General features: G+C 40.3%; 1 protein-coding gene across 1 annotated transcript in view; it reads left to right on the top strand.

Moving 5' to 3' along the window:
- pod1 (coronin pod1) overlaps positions 1-15,305 on the top strand; it is a 355,918-nt gene that overhangs the window by 181,975 nt on the left and 158,638 nt on the right. Inside the window, exon 10 of the mRNA XM_068225053.1 lies at positions 7,081-7,885. Within this exon, the coding sequence (XP_068081154.1) occupies positions 7,081-7,885 (805 nt within the window). The remainder of the gene's footprint in view (positions 1-7,080; positions 7,886-15,305) is intronic.

Genomic DNA, 15,305 nt, shown 5'->3' with positions numbered 1-15,305 from the left:
GGGCTTGCCAGTTCGATTGTTGCTTCCTTCCAAGAAGCTGGCAGCTAGTGCCCCATTGAGACACCACTGCAAACCTCCTTTGTAGGTCAATGCAGTGACAGTGCACTATGGTAGATATGTATCTCCACTTACACAAATACCTACCTTTTGGTTTTTATCTCAAAAAAGACGTTCCCAGAAGGGAATCATGATTTGATTTCATTGATTGCAAATAATTGTGGCAATCGAAGTGATGAGCCTGCTGCTTCTTTGGGGCGATTTTGTGATAATTTCACAATTGAAAAGGCCTAAAATCTTGAATACTTTACTATTTGCAATCACTGAAATTAAATTATGGTCTCCTTCTGAGAACTTAATATTTGATCATCAGTATTTTCCTTGGATGAGTTACTGTATTGGAGACTAATTGTTGGAACTAAGTTTGCACGGCAGTTGTAGAGCAGAAGAGTTTTGTTTTCAGTGACAGAACTAACGATTATTACTGGTAAGGACACTTGATTCAAGCAATATTTATGCACTTTCATATTCTTTTTTACTAAAAGTAGCTAAGAATGGGAGAACAGTGGTCTCATCAAAGTATAACTTGAATGTGCAATTGACCTCAGTGCTCTGAACTGAACAAAGCCCAGTTGTGAGGAACATGTCTGAGATACTAACTTGTCCAGTAGAGGATTATTTAAAGATGACTAACCGTTATGATGAACTATTCTTCTTTCGAATAGTTCAACCATTGGGCTTTGATCTTTGCCCAGCATCTTCTCTTTTCTTTCTTTCTTTCTTTCTTTCTTTCTTTCTTTCTTTCTTTCTTTCTTTCTTTCTTGGGCTGATGACCTAGATGTTAGGCTCCTTTAAACAACAACAATCATCATCTTATTCTTTCTTTCTTTTCTTTCTTTCTTTCTTTCTTTCTTGCTTTCTCTCCTCTGACCAGGGAGTACCTTTCTTCTTCAGAGGTTTTTTCTGAAAACTACATAATTTCTTCAGGAACTCTCTCTCTCAGCCTGTCTGTTTTGCAGGTTTGTCAGTTTTTTGTCTTTCTCAGTCTCTGTCAGCCAGGTGGTGCAGACTTTGTTTTGCCAGAAGGTGAACAGGTGGCTGGTCAGTCTGTTGAAAAAAAATCTTGCCACATGTACTGTACTCCTTTTCCTGGCAGTCAGAGACCTTTTCTGTCTGGTAGTGGAGCTCTGAATTGTGTCATCTCTGGTATTGCCTATCTATCAGTACTGGGTCTAGGATATTTCTGAGAATTCTTCTCCTTGTTACTGCCTGTTTTTCAATCAAGCCTTTGCTGCTTAGTGACAGGCACTTCACAGCATACAAGGCTTCCAGGCAGGCAACATAGGGTTATGTTTCATCTTCTGATTGCATGACTGACATCACTTGTTGACGGTGGTTTGAGTCCATCAGTAGGCTAATTCAGATCTGTTAACTCTCATGTAGATGACTGCTTTCTCTGACTTGCCTGTCTTCAGATTATATAGATGTTGATTACCATAGGGAATCTGAAATATTTGTCCTGAATGAGTAAATTTATAATACCGGTATAAATGGTCCATTATTGGACATTATAAATTTTCCAGCTAATTCCTGGTTGCCAGCGTTTTGCCCTCGTGTGCTAGGTAGGGCTCATCAGTTGGTACCTAGCACACCTACCAAGGTATGCACTAGCTAGCGTCTTGGTAGGTGTGCTAGGTATGAATTGATGAGCCCAACTTAGCACACGAGGGCGAAACGCTGGCAACCAGGAATGAGTTAGCTGGAAAATTTATAATGTCCAATAACGGACCATTTATATTGGTATTGCCTGTCTTGTGAAACAGTTGACCTGGATTGCCGCTATTTTCAGAGACTCTACGATCAGTACCATGCCACCGGGCAAGTTGGCCGTGCGGTTAGAAGCGCACAGCTGTGAGCTCGCATCCGGGAGATAGTGGGTTCGAACCCCACTGTCAGCAGTCCTGAAGATGGTTTTCCGTGGTTTCCCATTTTCACACCAGGCAAATGCTGGGGCTGTACCTTAATTAAGGCCACGGCTGCTTCCTTCCCATTCCTAGGCTTTTCCTGTCCCATCATCGCCATAAGACCTATCTGTGTCGGTGCGACGTGAAACAAATAGCAAAAAAAAAAAAAGTACCATGTCGGCTACATAGGCCAGACAATCTGTCAATCCTTCCCTCTTGTGACCAGGTGACTAAAAGGGGCAACTAAGGGATGATCGAATTAGAACCATGAGACTACTTGTACTTAGTACCATCACGCAGGGAACACCGTGGGTCGATTTTACTTGCGTGTAGTGCCACTATGTTAGGTATCGGTACACAATAGGTTTGTGATTAGTAATGACAGTGTGTGCTTTCGGCTTTTACAGTACCTGTGATTAGTCCCACTATATAAGCAATACCATGGTTCTGCCTTGCCTATGATTAGTACCCATTGTATGAGGAACATCACGATACAGTACAAGTCCCTGTAGTTAGTACACTTATGTGAGGAACACCATAGGTTTACGTTGCCTGTGAAAGGCACCGCAATGTGAGAAACACCGTAGGTCTGTGTTACATGTGCGCATTGCAGTACCTGTGAGTAGTACCATAACGTGTGGAATAATGAGAGTCTGTGCTACTTTTGATTAGTACTGCAACATGTCAAATACCATGGTTCTGCTTTCCTAGCGATAAGTACCATTATGAGGGGCCGATGACCTGGATTTTGGACCCCTTTAGACTACAGGCATCATTGATTGAGTATTGTGCTCTAAAAGCAGTCCTTTGGTCAGTAATACTATTGCTTAACGCTAGTTTCTGGGAATGTGGGACATTGCGAGTCGGATCCACTGATTGTTTTAAATTCATACCCATCCATTCATCCTCATGTTTTGAATTATGTTCAGTGAAGGATTTTGGACTTTTAAATTGTCATTACATTTAGTCTCATTTCGTACCATTAGGGGGCCGATGACCTAGATGTTAGGCCCCTTTAAACAGCAAGCATCATCATCATCACCTCTTGTGACCCAGGTAGACCCAACTCTGGACAACTAAGTTGACCAGTTCCTTGCACCATTCTCTCTCAACATTTTCCAAGACGCAGTTGGAAAAGAGTGGGGAAAGTCTTTTGATCTCGAAGCTTACTGAGATCTCGCCTCTGAATTTCATTTTATAGTGTGTGTCAGTCAGGGATGGCAGAATGAGTCTTTGGGTTTTGTTGCCTAGTCCTAGTTCGTAGAGAAATTTATTAAGGGTTTGTCTGTCCACGGAATCATAAGCCTTCCTAAAATCAACAAAAGTGACTACCACCATGCAGTTTCTAATCTTGAAGTAGGCTAGTACTGTTTTGAGGTTCAGGATTTGCTCAGCACAGGATCAGCTCTTCCTGAAGTCCCCCTGGTATTCCGCTAGTTGATTATCCAGTTGATTCTCTCCCTTTGTTAGCAAGGCTTTTATCTTGTATGTTACTCAGAGGAGAGAGAACCCTCTGTAATTATTCACGTATTTAAAATCTCCTTTAGCCAGGCTGAGTGGCTCAGACGGTTGAGATGCTGTCCTTCTGACCCCAATTTGGCAGGTTCGGTCCTGGCTCAGTCTCGTGGTATCTGAAGGTGCGTCAGCCTCGTGTCTGTAGATTTACTGGCACGTAAAAGAACTCTTGTGGGACAAAATTCCAGCACCTCGGTGTCTACAAAAACTGTCAAATTAGTTAGTGGGACGTAAAAACAATAACATTAGTTATATTAAAATCTTTCTTGTGAAAGGGATGGATCAAAGCTGATTATATTACAGGCAAACAGGTTAAGAAATTTATCATTCTGGTGATTGTCTCAAGAAGTACAACTAAGCAACCATCCCTCTCAACTCTAATCAGTATTGAAAGTGGGAGAGGTCCAATCCTTTGAAGAAGGAAGGTATCAGCAAAAGAAAGTGAAAGGCCATGACGGGCAAGGAAATGAGACTCCTTATGCCTTGCAAACCTAACACTGTTGGGCTTGGAAAAGCACAAGAGTTGACCAGTGGAGGTCAGGCAGTAGTGAGGAGCCGGCACAAGTAAGAGGAACCGATACTAGATTCAGCCAGGTGTCTCGTGGTCGTGTTCCAGAGTTAAGAACCCCTTTTAATCTCTTCGTATGGCAGACATGGGACATCACAAATATATTCTGTGCCCCCACAGGAGGGATGTTCTACATTTACACTGACTGACAGAGCAAATGCAACACCAAGAAGGAGTGGTTCGAAAGGGATGAAAGTTGGGGAAAAAACAGAGACGGCACGGACGAATAATTGATGTTTATTTCAAACCGATATGCAGGTTACACAATGCGCACGGCATCGACTCAGTAGGATGTAGGACCACCGCGAGCGGCGATGCACGCAGAAACACATCGAGGTACAGAGTCAATAAGAGTGCGGATGGTGTCCTGAGGGATGGTTCTCCATTCTCTGTCAACCATTTGCCACAGTTGGTCGTCCGTACGAGGCTGGGGCAGAGTTTGCAAACAGCGTCCAATGAGATCCCACACGTGTTCGATTGGTGAGAGATCCGGAGAGTACGCTGGCCACGGAAGCATCTGTACACCTCGTAGAGCCTGTTGGGAGATGCGAGCTGTGTGTGGGCGGGCATTATCCTGCTGAAACAGAGCATTGGGCAGCTCCTGAAGGTACGGGAGTGCCACCGGCCGCAGCACATGCTGCACGTAGCGGTGGGCATTTAACGTGCCTTGAATACACGCACTAGAGGTGACATGGAATCATACGCAATAGCGCCCCAAACCATGATGCCGCGTTGTCTAGCGGTAGGGCGCTCCACAGTTACTGCCGGATTTGACCTTTCTCCACGCCGACGCCACACTCGTCTGCGGTGACTATCACTGACAGAACAGAAGCGTGACTCATCGGAGAACACGACGTTCCGCCATTCCCTCATCCAAGTCGCTCTGCCCGGCACCATGCCAGGCGTGCACGTCTATGCTGTGGAGTCAATGATAGTCTTCTGAGCGGACGCCGGGAGTGCAGGCCTCCTTCAACCAATCGACGGGAAATTGTTCTGGTCGATATTGGAACAGCCAGGGTGTCTTGCACATGCTGAAGAATGGCGGTTGACGTGGCGTGCGGAGCTGCCACAGCTTGGCGGCGGATGCGCCGATCCTCGCGTGCTGACGTCACTCGGGCTGCGCCTGGACCCCTCGCACGTGCCACATGTCCCTGCGCCAACCATCTTCGCCACAGGCGCTGCACCGTGGACACAATCCCTATGGGTATCGGCTGCGATTTGACGAAGCGACCAACCTGCCCTTCTCAGCCCGATCACCATACCCCTCGTAAAGTCGTCTGTCTGCTGGAAATGCCTCCGTTGACGGCGGCCTGGCATTCTTAGCTATACACGTGTCCTGTGGCACATGACAACACGTTCTACAATGACTATCGGCTGAGAAATCACGGTACAAGTGGGCCATTCGCCAACGCCGTGTCCCATTTATCGTTCGCTACGTGCGCAGCACAGCGGCGCATTTCACATCATGAGCATACCTCAGTGACGTCAGTCTACCCTGCAATTGGCATAAAGTTCTAACCACTCCTTCTTGGTGTTGCATTTGCTCTGTCAGTCAGTGTATATCTGGTTTCTGTTGGTAAGCGTCAAAATAAAAATAGTATATTGATTGTATGATGATTTCCCAAAACACGTTAAAATGGAAGTAATATTCCCCGTTGTAGATTATGCCTTCATACATCCAGATCAAATCTTTGGGAGAATTTAAAAGGGTGATAGGAGTGCAGAAAGCATCATGAAACCAGAAGACATCACTCAAACTTTTGAACTTTGACTCTGTAAATATGAGAAATTTTGTCCTTTTTATGACTGGTTTTTGATATTTCAGTATTGTCATGCAAAAGGTCTATTAAGACAGGAAAATCAGCTACACTTCTTCATGTGGAGAGCAAATTGGTTGAAATGATCTGATGCTTTGCTTAAAGCATATTAACTAAGAACATAAATAATAGTAGTATTCAAAGAACCAGTTGCCATTTTATGTCGCTATCAGCATGTTAAAAACTGGGCGAGTTGGCTGTGCGCGTAGAGGCGCGTGGCTGTGAGCTTGCATCCGGGAGATAGTAGGTTCGAATCCCACTATTGGCAGCCCTGAAGATGGTTTTCCGTGGTTTCCCATTTTCACACCAGGCAAATGCTGGGGCTGTACCTTAATTAAGGCCACGGCCGCTTCCTTCCAACTCCTAGGCCTTTCCTATCCCATCGTCACCATAAGACCTAACTGTGTCGGTGCGACGTAAAGCCCATAGCAAAAAAAAAAAAAAACCATGTTAAAAGTTGAAAGATTTAAAGTAGTTGGGAGATTATTTTGGGCATGAGTTGAAAGATAGCAAAGATCGTCAGTACAAGAATGTTATAAATACACCAGCCATGACTGAAAAATTCACAGCATTGAATTCCAGCAAGCTGAGGTGACTTGAGAAATCTGATTCCTGTGCTGAAAGAATTTCAGTCTTTGTTTTTTCTTCATGACCTATAACTTGTCTTTCTATAAATAAATATACTCTTTGTAGTTAAAGAATTAAATTACAGCAGAATGGTGCTATTATTGCTTTTATCTTTTTCTAATATTCTGTTCTGAGCTTCAGCCTTTCTTAAAACTTATTCCAGAATTACTACTTTCCCCTTACATTTATTTTCAAAAATTCTTGTGTAATGTTCGAACATATGCAAAATATGTTGCTTTGTTTTACTGGACATTGTTCAAGTTTCTCTGATGGTTTATTGTAAGAGAAATTGTATAAAATTTCTCATATTCAGCTGTTATGATAATAGTAAGTTATTTTTATTTAATTTCACAATAACTCAATAATACAGACATCAAATTTTGGAAATAAATACATTATTTTACAGATATAAATAAAACCTTAATATTTTCATGTATTTTGGAATTTGAGTTGTACATTCTCAGCTTTGTAGTAGAAAGTGCTTTTTTTCCGTAGCTTTGTGCATGCCTGTTGAATTACTGTAGTGTATTGATCTGAAATTCTTACATTGTAGAATTTGTGCATGTTGTAACATATTTGCAATTGGTTTCAGCAGCCCCGTCTTGGACCTAAACCTTTCACACCTCCAAAACTAAATTTCTCTGGAGGTGATGGTGATATGAAAGCAACAACAGACTTTTCTTTTGATAAAGTTTTTTCTGTCCCTGTGGCTCCAAACCATGAGTCGTCCATGAATGGTAGCCTTAATAAGACTGGTAGTGTTCCTACGAGAGATGAAATTTATGAGCGGCTAAGCAGCTTGGTTCTGGAGAAGGAGAGTGAAGTGTCTTTAGCATCTCCTGTGAAAGAAGTTGTGGGTGTGATAGACAGTGGCATTAAGCAACAGGACAGTGAAGTAGATGTTAGACAGAGACAAGATGAAATTGTTGTTCCAGATTCTCCAACTTCTTTGAAACCGAAAACTCCCAGTACAGCAGAAAGAAGGAAGTTGTTTGAAAAAAGATTTAGTTCAGTGGCTAACGAACAAGAGCTAGGTTTATCTGTAGCAGATAGTTCAGTCATTAGTAAAGTAGATGACTTCGTTGATGATAAACTGGAAGAGTTTGAACGTGCTTCAGTTCAGCGTACTAGTATTGCCGAGCGTCGACGTTTGTATGAAAACCGATCGATGTCGGTGCAAGATGCGGCTCCTGCTGATAAAATCAGTCCTACCTTGTCACCAACCCCCCTGAGACGACGTGACTCCTTCAAGACCGTGAAAGCACCAGCAACAGATCCAGTAAAGGAAGAGGAAAGTAAGAAGGGATCACAAGTCGCAATTCCTAGAGAATCTTCATCTGCCACCAAACCCGAGCCAGTCACTACGCCAACGCCCAAGCGGACCTCTACCGTGTTCGGTATGTATTAGTTGGCATCTGTATCTATGTTGCTAAAAAAAATACATGAGTACATAATATAGTCAAGGGTTATGAATTTCATGTTGTTGGTCCGTACTGAAGTGAGAATAACATATGAATAGTAACACAGTAAAGGTTTCCACCTATTCAGTACTAATATGTATTTACAATGTTATAAATTACATGGAACTAGTTTCGACCCACCTAGGGGTCATCATCAGCGATATTAAAGCATACATAAGTTTTTGTCGAATCCTAAAACATGTTATTTTTAACTGTAATAATCGTATGGATTTATAATTTATAAAGTGAAGTGTGGTAATGAGATGAGAAATGTTAGTATGGTACAGGTGAGTAGTAAATAATAATATATATACAAAGAAGTTTGGAACAAGTGGGGTGCTTAGAGTTGTAAAAATATAACCTTGTGGATGTCAGTAGTCCTCGTACTAAAGAATCAGTGTAAAATAACACATATAAACATATATACAAGTATGTACAAAGTCTGGAGAGTAAAGAGTGATACTCTTTTTAATGTCGAGTCGGCTTGACACTGATCACTTAAGCGGAGAAATTAGACATTTGGTGTATTAAAGCTGTGTTGATCGGTTGCGTTGTTGATTGTTGGACGTGAAGTTATTTTTGAATTTCTGGTTGAGAAGAAGGTGGAAACTGCGCGTGGATATATTGATTCTCAGTTCTTAGCGGAAACCAGATTGGACCTGTTTAAATGGAGAAAGTCGGTAAAAACAAAAAATGGAGATGGGAAAAGGTTAACATAAAGTGAAAGGACGCTTACCTCGCGCTGCGGTGTGTGTAGTATAGCTGATGGTGTGCGATTGGTGGCGGGGAGAGAAGTGTGGGCAGAGAGGAGGGCAGGCGCGTGCGGGTTAGGAGGGGGTTAGGAAGAGTGGGGGTGGCTTGGGGTGAGGTGGGGGTGGGGAACTTTTAAGGCGGGGCTGAAGGGTGTGGAAGAAAGGGTAATTGTCTCGGAAAAGTACCTTTGATCAGACTTAGGATTGAGTTTTGGTTGGCTGCATTATTGTTTCTGAGGAAAGTGATGAATAGATCGAAGAGTATGTTGGGTTTCTCTGAGATTTCATTGAGATTGTGACTGGCGTTGAAGTATTGGTCTAGGTGTATGTAGTAATTTTCCATTATGTTGAGTAAAGGGCCCTTGTTTGCTAATTCGAGGATGTCCATGTCCTGTTCGATATTGGTGAAATTATGGTTATAATCGTGCATGTGTTGGCCGATGGCTGAAAACCTGTTGTATTTTATTGCATTAGTGTGTTCGTGGTATCTGGTATTGACGTTTCTACCAGTTTGTCCGATGTAGGATTTTTCACAGGTGTTACATTTTATCCTGTAAACTCCTGATTTTAAAAAACTGCTGGTCTTGTTGATGTGTGAAGTATTGTGTAAGACGTTCGTGTTCTTATTGTTGGTTTTGAAGGCTATTTTAACGCCTTGTTTCTTGAAGATAATGGTTAACTTGTAGATATCATTGTTGAACGTGAAGGTGGAAAATGTTAGAGGTTTAGTCACTTCTGTTTTGAGGATAGTTTTAAGGCGATGTTTGTGTTTATTGATTATCCTTTCTGTAAAATGATTGCTGAAGCCGTTGAATTTTGCAATTCCGCGAATTGTGTTAAGTTCGTTCTTTAGATCTTTCTTGGACATAGGTATGCTGAAGGCTCGGTGAACTAGGTTGTTGTATGTGGCTCGTTTGTGGGACTGGGGGTGCACTGAATCATGGCGAATGGTGGAGGCTGTTTGAGTAGGTTTTCTGAATATTTTATAACTGAAAGAATCTGAGTTTCTAGTGATAGTTAAATCTAGGAAGTTGATTTTTTGATTTGATTCGGATTCTAGTGTGAATTTGATATGAGAATCAATAGTGTTGAGTTTTAAGAGGGTGGTGGAGGCATTAATTGATTGCTCATTCATGATTACGTAGACATCGTCAACATATCTGGCCCAAAAGAGAATGTTTCCAAATTCATTGTCAATTTTGGTGTGTTCGAGGAAGTCCAGGTATATTTCTGCCAAGATGCCTGAGGCCGGTGACCCCATTGCCAAACCATCTTGTTGATATATAATATGTCGAAAGTGAAGAAGTTGTTGTTGATGATAAGTTTTAATACTGTGATAGAGTCTTGTGTCTCTAGTTTGCTCAAGTGGCTGTTTTTGTTTAAATTGTTTTTAATTATTGGAATTAATTTTGATACTTGTATGCTTGGGTACATGTTCACAATATCGAAAGAATGGATGGAGTAATCCGGTTGCAAATTGAAATTGTTAAGTTTTTCTACTAGCTCTGATGTGTTTTTAATGGACTTTTTGGATAAAAATTGATAATTTTTTCTTAAGAAACGTTGGATGAATTGTGATAATTTGTATAAGGGGCTTGGTCTATAGTTGATAATTGGGCAGATGGGAACTCCAGCTTTGTGTATCTTGGCGAGAGCTTTAGCAGTGGGGAGTCCTGGGTTCATATGTATGAGTTTGGATTTTTCCTGTTCAGTAAATAAAAATGAAGTGTTTTTAAGTGTTTGTTTAAGTAGTCTTTGAATTTTTTGGGTGGGGTTTTTTTGATTATGGAAAATGAGCTGTCTGTGAAAGTTTTTTGTTTTTTCAGTATATGCTTTTTTATCCATGATAACTGTTGCATTGCCTTTGTCAGCTTTGGTTATGATGAGTTCGTTATCTTTAATTTTCTTTTTGAGGGCGTATGTGCGCTTTTGTTCAGCTATTTTTTCTCTATTATTGAGCTTACTTGCGGGGTTGGTTAGGTTGGAGAGGATATTGTTCAGTTTCTTTTTAACATCGGTTCTAACCTCATTTTGCTTATCTTCCGGCATTTTGCTAATGGCTAGCTCCGATTCTGTGATCATAGTAGCGGCTATGTTGAGGCTGTTCAAATTGGGCCAGTTGTGTTTCGGTCCTTTGGATAAAGTTGAGTGTTCAATATCACTTAAGGGCGTGTTTGATAGATTTACGACCGCTGGATGAAGCTGCGAACAATCAAACGTGTTTCTGTTGGAGTTTCTAGTTTGAATGTTGTGTAGTTGGGAGTTTTTTAGCCTGTTGAGTTTATTCTCCAAGTTTGACTGTTTTCTGGCTAGTTCGTGGAATAATTTGTTCTCCACTTGTTGGTAGAAAAGTGTCCATTGTGCGTTTGAAAGTAGTTTAGTCGCTGCGAGGTGAGCGTCATATAATTTCTGATTCAAAAAAGATTTCCTTTTGTGCAAGAATTTAATTTCGTCTCTTAACCATATTTTGTTGGTTTTGTTTTGAGTTTTGATGGTTTGAGGTGAAATCCGATGTTTCTTTTTATTGCTTCTTAGAAAATTAGGTGTCAAGTTAAGTGATATACATTGTTTTAGGAAGTCGACGTCTTTGCGTAGTTTGGCTATCTTTAATTTTAGGCCTAGATACACAAAGCTGGAGTTCCCATCCGCCCAATTATCAACTACAGACCAAGCCCCTTATACAAATTATCACAATTCATCCAACGTTTCTTAAGAAAAAATTATCAATTTTTATCCAAAAAGTCCATTAAAAACACATCAGAGCTAGTAGAAAAACTTAACAATTTCAATTTGCAACCGGATTACTCCATCCATTCTTTCGATATTGTGAACATGTACCCAAGCATACAAGTATCAAAATTAATTCCAATAATTAAAAACAATTTAAACAAAAACAGCCACTTAAGCAAACTAGAGACACAAGACTCTATCACAGTATTAAAACTAATCATCAACAACAACTTCTTCACTTTCGACATGTTATATATCAACAAGATGGTTTGGCAATGGGGTCACCAGCCTCAGGCATCTTGGCAGAAATATACCTGGACTTCCTCGAACACACCAAAATTGACAATGAATTTGGAAACATTCTCTTTTGGGCCAGATATGTTGACGATGTCTTCGTAATCATGAATGAGCAATCAATTAATGCCTCCACCACCCTCTTAAAACTCAACACTATTGATTCTCATATCAAATTCACACTAGAATCCGAATCAAATCAAAAAATCAACTTCCTAGATTTAACTATCACTAGAAACTCAGATTCTTTCAGTTATAAAATATTCAGAAAACCTACTCAAACAGCCCACACCATTCGCCATGATCCAGTGCACCCCCAGTCCCACAAACGAGCCACATACAACAACCTAGTTCACCGAGCCTTCAGCATACCTATGTCCAAGAAAGATCTAAAGAACGAACTTAACACAATTCGCGGAATTGCAAAATTCAACGGCTTCAGCAATCATTTTATAGAAAGGATAATCAATAAACACAAACATCGCCTTAAAACTATCCTCAAAACAGAAGTGACTAAACCTCTAACATTTTCCACCTTCACGTTCAACAATGATATCTACAAGTTAACCATTATCTTCAAGAAACAAGGCGTTAAAATAGCCTTCAAAACCAACAATAAGAACACGAACGTCTTACACAATACTTCACACATCAACAAGACCAGCAGTTTTTTAAAATCAGGAGTTTACAGGATAAAATGTAACACCTGTGAAAAATCCTACATCGGACAAACTGGTAGAAACGTCAATACCAGATACCACGAACACACTAATGCAATAAAATACAACAGGTTTTCAGCCATCGGCCAACACATGCACGATTATAACCATAATTTCACCAATATCGAACAGGACATGGACATCCTCGAATTAGCAAACAAGGGCCCTTTACTCAACATAATGGAAAATTACTACATACACCTAGACCAATACTTCAACGCCAGTCACAATCTCAATGAAATCTCAGAGAAACCCAACATACTCTTCGATCTATTCATCACTTTCCTCAGAAACAATAATGCAGCCAACCAAAACTCAATCCTAAGTCTGATCAAAGGTACTTTTCCGAGACAATTACCCTTTCTTCCACACCCTTCAGCCCCGCCTTAAAAGTTCCCCACCCCCACCTCACCCCAAGCCACCCCCACTCTTCCTAACCCCCTCCTAACCCGCACGCGCCTGCCCTCCTCTCTGCCCACACTTCTCTCCCCGCCACCATTCACACACCCTCAGCTATACTACACACACCGCAGCGCGAGGTAAGCGTCCTTTCACTTTATGTTAACCTTTTCCCATCTCCATTTTTTGTTTTTACTGACTTTCTCCATTTAAACAGGTCCAATTTGGTTTCCGCTAAGAACTGAGAATCAATATATCCACGCGCAGTTTCCACCTTCTTCTCAACCGGAAATTCAAAAATAACTTCGCGTCCAACAATCAACAACGCAACCGATCAACACAGCTTTAATACACCAAATGTCTAATTTCTCCGCTTAAGTGATCAGTGTCAAGCCGACTCGACATTAAAAAGAGTATCACTCTTTACTCTCCAGACTTTGTACATACTTGTATATATGTTTATATATGTTATTTTACATTGATTCTTTAGTACGAGGACAACTGACATCCACGAGGTTATATTTTTACAACTCTAAGCACCCCACTTTACTTTGTTCCAAACTTCTTTGTATATATATTATTATTTACTACTCACCTGTACCATACTAACATTTCTCATCTCATTACCACACTTCACTTTATAAATTATAAATCCATACGATTATTACAGTTAAAAATAACATGTTTTAGGATTCGACAAAAACTTATGTATGCTTTAATATCGCTGATGATGACCCCTAGGTGGGTCGAAACTAGTTCCATGTAATTTATAACATTGTAAATACATATTAGTACTGAATAGGTGGAAACCTTTACTGTGTTACTATTCATATGTTACATAATACAGGACACTGTAGATCTCTTGGAGCCCACAGCTATACAAATTGAGATTCAATAAGCAGTAAACATCCTACTGTAGTTATACATACACAAGCCTTAGTATGGAAAAGTCATATCTATAGACACTCGGAAAAGAATTAGTGTATGATATTGTATGTTCCTCACATTTAATATTTTTTCAGAATTATCATCACTTCCCATGTAGATACAATCCCTGTATGTACTAACAACAAACACATCTATAGGTTTAGTTGTTCCTGAGGAAAGTGTACCTGCGAGGAACTATGTACTGCCCATGTTTTTAAGTGACTATATTTATTATCAAAGCACTAAACTTTGCAGAGTAATTTGATCCCAGGTTGAAAGAATGTACACTGGTCTTGTAGAGTGTTGTATTTCCTAAATTTTACCTTTCATTTGAGGCATTTGTTCATGGAAAATACTTTATTTTCAGTGCTGGTATCTAACGCAAGCTGTAATGGGGATCTGGATTATAACATTAGAAGAAACTTGAGTGTTTGGAAAATATGTACAGCTAAAGTCTGTACACAGAATCTGCTAAGTATGTTCACATATATAGCATTGCTTGTGAGAAGACCGAGCTGTCTAGTCTCAGGAAGGCGGCAGGCCATTTAACCCTCTCAGTGCCATGCATATTAGTTAGGTACTAGCCAAGAGTGCCACCCACTTTCTGTCCGATGTGCAACTCTCTAGAAAAGAATTCATTTCACTGTCACTGTATACCCATTTTCAGTGAACAATTTTTCTATCATATAAAAGGAATGTCCCTTTGAATTAATGGCAGTTTAAAACTAAAAATTTTTATAGTTAAAATAAATAATGAATTTAAACATTTCAATTAATAAAAATCCACATTTTAAGGCGAATATGTAGTTCTAAAAATCAGTATATCACACTGACAGTTGATATTCCTTGTAGTACACCCTCTTGATGTTCATTTTGGATAAAATTGTTTTATTTGGAGGATGGTCGTTTTGGATTAAATTATGTTGTTTTGAGTGATATGTCATGGAAATCAAAATATAAGTTATAGATTCAACATCATGAGGAGGGGCATGTTTCGGTCCAGATAACTTGAGGAAAGGGTGAGATGGTTGATATGGAAATCACTATCGGGGGCAACTTCACTGAATAATGGCAATGTGGTATTGTTAATTCCGATATTACCATGGAATTCTTTGTTACTTTTTGAATTATCTCTAACCACGGCAATTGGCAGTGTTCCACTTACAAAATCGTTTTCAGAATCACTCTCACGACTATAACCTCATCAGAAGTGTTTTCAACACTATAATGAAGTCCAGTTCACTTTCTGACTCGACATAATCATTTTCATTCCCTAAACTATATACAGGGTGGCGCGCGATAAGTCACCTGATTTTTTCATGAATAACACATTTGTTGTTGACAAGATTTGTAATTTATTGATGTAGAAGTAAAGAATACAGCTTGGAAATACAACCTAATGAATCAAATGTTCAATATGACTGCCGTTTTGTTTTACAACTTTTTCAAGTTGCACACGTGCATTTGTGACGACTCTCCGACACAAATCTTTTGGAATGGCGCGGCATAACTCCACAATGATGGCCCTAAGTTGCA

The sequence above is a fragment of the Anabrus simplex genome, chromosome 1 (genome assembly GCF_040414725.1).
Source record: "Anabrus simplex isolate iqAnaSimp1 chromosome 1, ASM4041472v1, whole genome shotgun sequence".
Lineage (NCBI taxonomy): Eukaryota > Metazoa > Arthropoda > Insecta > Orthoptera > Tettigoniidae > Anabrus > Anabrus simplex.
The sequence above is the reverse complement of the archived record's forward strand: the minus strand, read 5'-3'. Positions and strand labels throughout refer to the sequence as shown.